Source organism: Leiobunum rupestre, chromosome 10, assembly GCF_980474605.1.
Source record: "Leiobunum rupestre chromosome 10, qqLeiRupe1.1.hap1, whole genome shotgun sequence".
Lineage (NCBI taxonomy): Eukaryota > Metazoa > Arthropoda > Arachnida > Opiliones > Sclerosomatidae > Leiobunum > Leiobunum rupestre.
In genome coordinates, this window is record NC_143393.1 from 53,557,155 (window position 1) to 53,564,379 (window position 7,225).

The 7,225-nt window shown below is 41.3% G+C and overlaps 1 protein-coding gene across 1 annotated transcript; it reads left to right on the forward strand.

The window, feature by feature from the left end:
* Positions 1-1,996: 1,996 nt before the first annotated feature.
* Positions 1,997-6,935, forward strand: LOC149926197 (uncharacterized). Its single transcript, XM_090161895.1, has 6 exons — positions 1,997-2,423; positions 2,488-3,114; positions 4,588-4,876; positions 4,938-5,309; positions 5,378-5,932; positions 6,019-6,935. Exons 1-6 carry the CDS (start codon positions 2,027-2,029, stop codon positions 6,734-6,736), a joined length of 2,958 nt encoding a protein of 985 aa, XP_090018021.1. The 5' UTR covers positions 1,997-2,026; the 3' UTR covers positions 6,737-6,935.
* Positions 6,936-7,225: the final 290 nt, after the last annotated feature.

Here is a 7,225-nt window from a genome sequence, read left to right on the forward strand (position 1 = left end):
CAAAACATATTTTGGTTGGCCACTGTTTCTTTAAAATCGTCAATAATTTTAAATGCTGTTACGTAATTGGACGCGTAGCGGACAACGGTATCATACCTTTCATGTTCATCCGATAGAAATAAATTGTTGGGTGCACATGGTTCTTTATACAATATTTCGTAAATTTTACGATAATTATCGGTTATAACGTAACCCATTAATTCAAAGAGTTTTTGGTTCACTTTAAGGAGTTGAATGTGCGAATTAATGAAATATTTGAGTCGGTCCAATTCTCGAGTTTCCGGCGCTTTGATTACGACCGACGCTTCGGATATCGTACTTTGCAAGGTTAATTCTTTTTGGTCAGACATGGCGGCGGTCACTAGCGCATCAGATAGCGGGAACGGTGATCGAAAGGGCAACCGTTGGGGATCATTTATTTGTTCCCAGTGGCCGTATAAATCATCCCAGGCGCGCGAAGACATTTCAAAGACCTGGTGTGTGATTTTATTGCATAGAGCTACAGATATATCGAGCTCAGACGTAAAACCCGTAGTAACGAAAAGCTCGGATGAAAGTGAATACCGAGGGTTAACTTTCCGCTGAGTCGGATCAAATTTAGACATTTTAGTGGGCCCAGGAACGTTATCTACACAGCTTCGTTTAGACATGATGCTCGAGAAACGGTTTGTAGTGTACTGCCGATGGATGACGGGGATGAATCCCTTATATAGCGATAATAATTTGATGACGTAATCAGGATGATGTAATGGGTTGACTCAATGACTCACGCGATTAGTCAAATTTTGCGGTGTTATGTGTATAGCGACGCCCATATTGGTAAACCAAAGAGATAGAAATTCCACAAGTCCCATTAAAAGTAAAATCAACGCGATTAGTAATGCGTTTTTAGGATTGTTCGCGATAAGCCGACTAACGGGAGAGGCGGGGATAGAACCTTCCATACCGGAAGTTATCGTTAAACTAAATTTACCAATAAACCAAAAAACGGATTTAAACTTTATATATTTTATAAAAACGCAAATGACATACAAAGTATTAAAATAAACAAATAACTAAAATAAACAAATGACTAAAATATACAAAAAGAAATATTGACAAATAACTAATATATAGAAAGGAATTATTTACAAATGAAAAATACAAACGAGAAATGAAAAAAATATATACAATAATTAAGAGGATCTATTCCACATAGTTTATGGGGCTACATAAAATTCTACGCGCAACAACATTCATTTATAACCATTTTTCAACAAAACGTTTGTCCCCAAAAAATATCTAACACTTTGAAACGTCTTTTTTAAAAAGTTTTTGAGTATATAACCATGACCATCCTTCTACGCTTAAAAACAGCTGTGAAAACAATCGCTTTTTATAAACATTTCGGTGCACACTATTTTAACAATACCCGATTTGACGCGTCATGTTAAATTCAGGAGTCGCGCGTGGGTCTTAATTTGCATCGTAAAAAAGGTTAGGGTTGACACAAAAAAAGAGCCCCTAAACAATTTTCCCTTCAAAGAAAAAGACCGTAGGGGCCTACATTGTTCAATTAAGACTCGAGCGGCGTGGCCCCCAAAGGATTCCACCCTAAGGGTTTGGTGTCTAATAAAACAGCGGCTCGTAAAAAAAATTGGGCCCGCTCGGAGAACAAGAAGGGCACCGTCAAAAAGTTTTTTTCGTATATTCATCCAGCTTTGTCAAAATAGTCAAAAGAGTTTTCTGCGGCTCTTTTGAAAAACAACATGTGTCAGCGATAAAAGGATGAACCGCCACCAAATTTATGGGGCTATCATTAAAGTAGTCATTGATCCATCCTTAAATTTAATAGGCTTAAAAAACATTGGGGTCCATCTTTTAGAAAACAATCGAGTTTTATATAATAGAGTTTCGACTTAACGACGTGATATTATTTTTATACAGCCTCAAAAGATACGTATAAATAGAGCCCTATCGGCCAAAGAAACTTCACTAATCAGCGGAATTCTCAAGTTGGAAGTCGTTTTCTTATCGCCTAGAAAAAATGGATAGCGAAAGCTTATGTTGGTTTCTAGACGATTTGGAGGTAAATAGACCCTGGTCCGTACCGCAACTACTGCAATTTTATTACGGAATATGTTTATTTTTAAATTTAGAGCCGGGGTTTGCACCAAATAAGTTACCCGCAATCTTTAGCCGTCTGAGTTTTAAATTAATTTTGACGGTTATTGAAATTTTTGAAACTGTTCAAGCTATCCCCCACGTTCCAGAAGCGTGCCAAACGGTAGCCGAACTCCGATTATTTAATCAAGCATTACCGCCTCGGTTAGGCGAAATTATTGAAGCGAGATATAATAAGCGGGAAAAAGAATTACTCGAACTCGAGTGGGATGCTATGTTGGGTGCCGAATATGACGAACCTGTGTTGGACTACCTGAAGAGTAAGTTTTTTTTCTCGTACCGAAAAATATCTAAGAAATTAAAATATATATTTATTTTTTATAGACGCCCCTGAAATTGTCACGGTCGATGATGCTGAACCGCGTGAATCCGCCGAAATGGTGGACGACTATTTCAACGACCTACTTAACCAAAGCGGTTACGGGGAGGCGGAGGGAGATTTCCCAATTGTGGGGTATATTGAATTTGAGGACCCGAATTGCGTAATTTTGGGTCAGAATGAAAAACAGTTCCCGAACTTCAATATGACGGGAATTGAATTGGAAGCTGAAATATCTAATAATATAGCGGAAGGGCTTGCCAGGGTCACTGAACGGGTATTACGCGATGTAAACCCCGCTGACATGGTACAACTAGTAATCCGTAGTTCGGCGCTGGGTGCGGCGCATCCCGATATAACCATTTCATTTAGGAGACGTGACCAAATTGATATCGAGGCCCTTCTCGACGAGGTATCCGAATCTATATATTCAGATGAGGAAGAAGCGTTTTTCCTGGCACCCGTTAATTTAACTTTTTCCATTGTCCGTCTCCCCCAAGGCGGTGGCTGTGCGAAACGGAAACGACTAGAGACCTTTGCCCTGTTTTCTAGAAATAGACGAGCAATTGTCCGTATTGCGAACAGCGACTCAATCTGTCTCGCTAGGGCTCTTTGCGTCGGTGTGGCACTGTGTAAATATCAGAATGAACCCGAAAACAAAAGACTAAAAACGGTCTATGAAACTTTGTCGCATACCAAAGAAAACAATGTGGCTCAGCGAGCCGAGGCGCTCCTCCTATGCTCCAAATCGGGTGTCCGACCGAATAAAGAATGCGCGTCGCCCGAGTCGATTAGAAAATTTAGAACGTATCTCAAAGAATACGATATTTTAATCTATCAAATTAAAAACAGCTGGCCGACCTTGGTGTACGATTCTAGAGTACGGGGAGGTATGGACAGAAAACGTATTGTACTTTTAAACGAGGGGGCGCATTTCAATCTAGTTAAAAATCTGGCACCCTTATTCGGGAAAGAAAAGTTTTGTTCAAAGTGTCTAGAGGGGTACAGACAAGATAGCACCCACGCGTGTTCAGACTATTGTTTCGCGTGTTGCAGGGCCATAAAATGTACCGGAGATATAATAAAATGTCCCGACTGTTTACGTAAGTTTACGGGTGTCGATTGCTACGCTCATCATAAAATAAAATTAACCGGCGATAAATTATCATTATGTCAAAATTTATTTCATTGCACGGAATGTTCGATTCTAATCGATTTGACTAAACGCGACGGCCAGCTGCATTCTTGTACCGAACAGTATTGTACCGTTTGTCGTAAGTTTTCCCCCTCGGGACATCAATGTTACATCCAAGTAATAAAAGACCCGCGACGCCCGTTACCCCGTTTCGATTCCAACGGTCAGCCTACGCAAATGTGGATATTTTACGATTTTGAAACTATCCAAACCAAACGGCACCCCGATAAGAAAAACTGTTATATTCATCAACCCATTTTATGCGTGTCGGAAACTTATTGTGTCGCGTGTGTTGATACCCCCGACGTAGCATGCAGATTTTGCGGCGTTCGCCAACGACAATTTCTGGGTTCAGATTCCGCGCGAAACTTTTTCGAATATTTAAGAACACTGGCTCGGATAAGAAGAGTGACCGCGCTGGGACATAATGCCAGTAATTATGATACGCAACTCCTATTACAAGTTATAATGGAGAGTGCCGACTCGTTTGAGCCCGATCCGATAATAAATGGAACTCGCATCTTGCAACTGAAACTACACAATTTAACTCTATCGGATTCGTATAATTATATACCCATTCCTCTGTCGAAATTCGCGGATACGTTCGAGCTGGGTCGCGAATATACGAAAGATTTTTTCCCCCATTTTCTATTCAACGTAGTTGATAATAATTTTGACATTTACAAACCCGAACAAACAAACTACGTCTCGGAGAACTCGCTGCCCCCCTTGGAAGCTTACGGGGCCCAATATTTCACGGCGAAAGACCGCGAAAGTTTTAACAAATGGTACGCTCTCGAAACCGAAAAGAGTTCGGGGTTTAATTACCTCGAAACGTTAAAACTCTATTGTTCTAGAGATACCCACATATTAGCTAAAGGTTGTTTAAAGTTTATGAAACTATTTCAAGACTTGTGTGAAGTTAATCCGTTTAGCGTGGGCGTGACTATCGCATCAGTGTGTAGTTACGTGCTAAGGAAAAAATTTTTGGAGCCAGAAACGATTGGCATAATACCGGCTAATTTGTATCGGTTATCCGAGCCTCAATCCACCGAGGCTTTAGAATGGCTGGCTTGGGAAGCGCATGTCCGGAATGTTACCATCGTGTCAACGCTGAATGGTCGAGAACCGCGTGCTGGAAAAATTAAAATTGATGGTCTAATCGGTGAGAAAAACGCTCTACAATATCAGGGCTGTTGGTAAGTATTATTTTAAAAAGTTCGAAGAGACAAAATATAAACAGGTTTTTTTTCATTAAAGGTATCACGGTTGTAGGACTTGCTTCGGGGACTCTGTAAATAGGAACCAGCCATTATACGCTAACGCGAGCGATACCCTTAATACACGATTTTCCAACACGATGCGGACAACCAATAAACTTAAAGAAATGGGTTATACCGTCATTCAACAATGGGGGTGCGATTGGATTTTGGAAAAACAACAAAATCCAGCCATAAATGAATTTTTAAAAAATTCTAATTTTTCGGAAACTTTAACTGAACGTTTAGACCCGCGAGCCGCTTTTTTCGGGGGCAGAGTATCAGCCTTACGAACGTACTGTAACGTTGAAGGGACCGACGATAAAATATTCTACGTGGACATTTGCAGCCTGTACCCTTTTATAAACAAACGGTATTATATCGAAAAATATATATATATATAACGAAAACAAATATTTAAGTGTGTTTTCCTTTTTATAGTGGCAAAGTCCCCGTTGGTCATCCGACAATTCTGCTCGGTAGCGATATTCCAGCCATTGACGATTTTGAGGGATTATTGTTATGTAACGTGCTCCCGCCAACCAATTTATTCCATCCTATTCTTCCGTATCGGACCGTTAACAAAAAGTTAACGTTTACCCTATGCCGGACGTGTGCCGATTTACGGTATCAGGGTGACTGCGAGCATTCTGACGACGAAAGAATGCTTAAAGGCGTTTGGGTAATCGACGAATTAAGATGGGCGGTAAATCGCGGATACAAAATTACAAAAAAAATTGAGGCCTGGTCATACACGGTGACGCAATACGATCCTGCAACGGACAGTGGAGGGATTTTTCGAGATTACGTTGACTGTTTCCTAAAAACCAAGGTGGAGGCGAGCGGCTGGCCGTCAGATTGTCAGACCCCCGAAGCCCAGGCTGAATACATTGCGGCTTTCGAACGTCATGAAGGGGTCAAATTGGACCCTACCAAAGTCTCCAAAAACGAAGGTCTTCGAGCCATCTCGAAATTAATGCTGAATTCCATGTGGGGGTCTGTATGGATTTTATTACCCCCCCCCATTGGGGTTATAAATCATATTGGGTAGCGTAATAGATATTAAAACTTTTTTTTTCCAGAAAACTCGGTCAGCGATCCATTGTGACCAAAACTGAAATCGTTCGCGAACCCAAAGTGTTCTTTGAACTGCTATCAAATCCGGAAATCAACGTAAAATCGGTTTTGACAGTCAACGATACGACTCTTCTAGTGAAATCAGCCCCCATCAAGGAAGCGGAAATCCCTCTAAAACATACAAATTGCGTGATTGCCGCTTATACAACCTGTCAAGCGAGATTAGTTTTATTAAAATATCTTGAAATAGTCGGAGAGAACGCGTTATATTTGGACACTGACGCCCTCCAGTACGTCTCGAAACAACCCCTTATAACTACGGGCCATTATTTGGGCGATATGGTCAGCGAGTTATCCGGTTATGGAAAGAATTCGTTTATTTACGAAGCCGCGTATGGCGGGCCAAAAAATTACTCGTTTTGGGTGAAAAATCCGGATACGGGCGAAAAATTTAACGTTACGAAAGTGAAAGGATTTCGAATTAATGTCGGTAATCAGCATATCATTAACGGCGAAAATTTAAAAACTATGCTAGGAGTGACTGACGAAGAAACTGAAATACCGGCGGCGTTTGCCGTGCCTCTGCCCAAACAAATCCGTCGACTTCCGGATCATACGCTCGTTAGCGTCGACTTGGAAAAAGCGTATCGGCCCGTAATGGATAAAGTTCGGGTTTTATCGAATTACCGAACAGTTCCATTCGGATATAAAATACGCGCTTAAAAAAAACCTTCGCTCTTATGCGGTCGAGCCGCGGGTCGAGAGGCACCGGTCTCCGCGGGTCGCCGTCTCGGCGTTCGAGAGAGAGAGAGGCGCGCGCGTTCTCTCTCTCGATCCGCTATCCGCGCGCGTCGGGGTCACGAGGGGGGTGTGTCTCTAGCGCGCCGGCCGCTTTCCACGTGGCAAGGGGGTGTGTCACGGGAAAACGTGTTTTGTTATTGTCAAAAATAAAAAATATTATATATAAAAACAAAATGTCCATTTTATTTCATTCTGGTTTCAGCTACGCGGTGATAATGTACCCTTTTTATCACAGTTGTAACATCATACTTTGCGGTCCTAGCCAAAGTGGTAAGACATATTTCGTAGAAAAACTGATTAAACATTTAAAACAAATGTTTGAACCTCAAATTGAAGAAATCCACTGGTTTTACGGCGAGGATCAGCCAGGATACGATAAACTTAAAAAATATAACGTTATATTTCATAAGG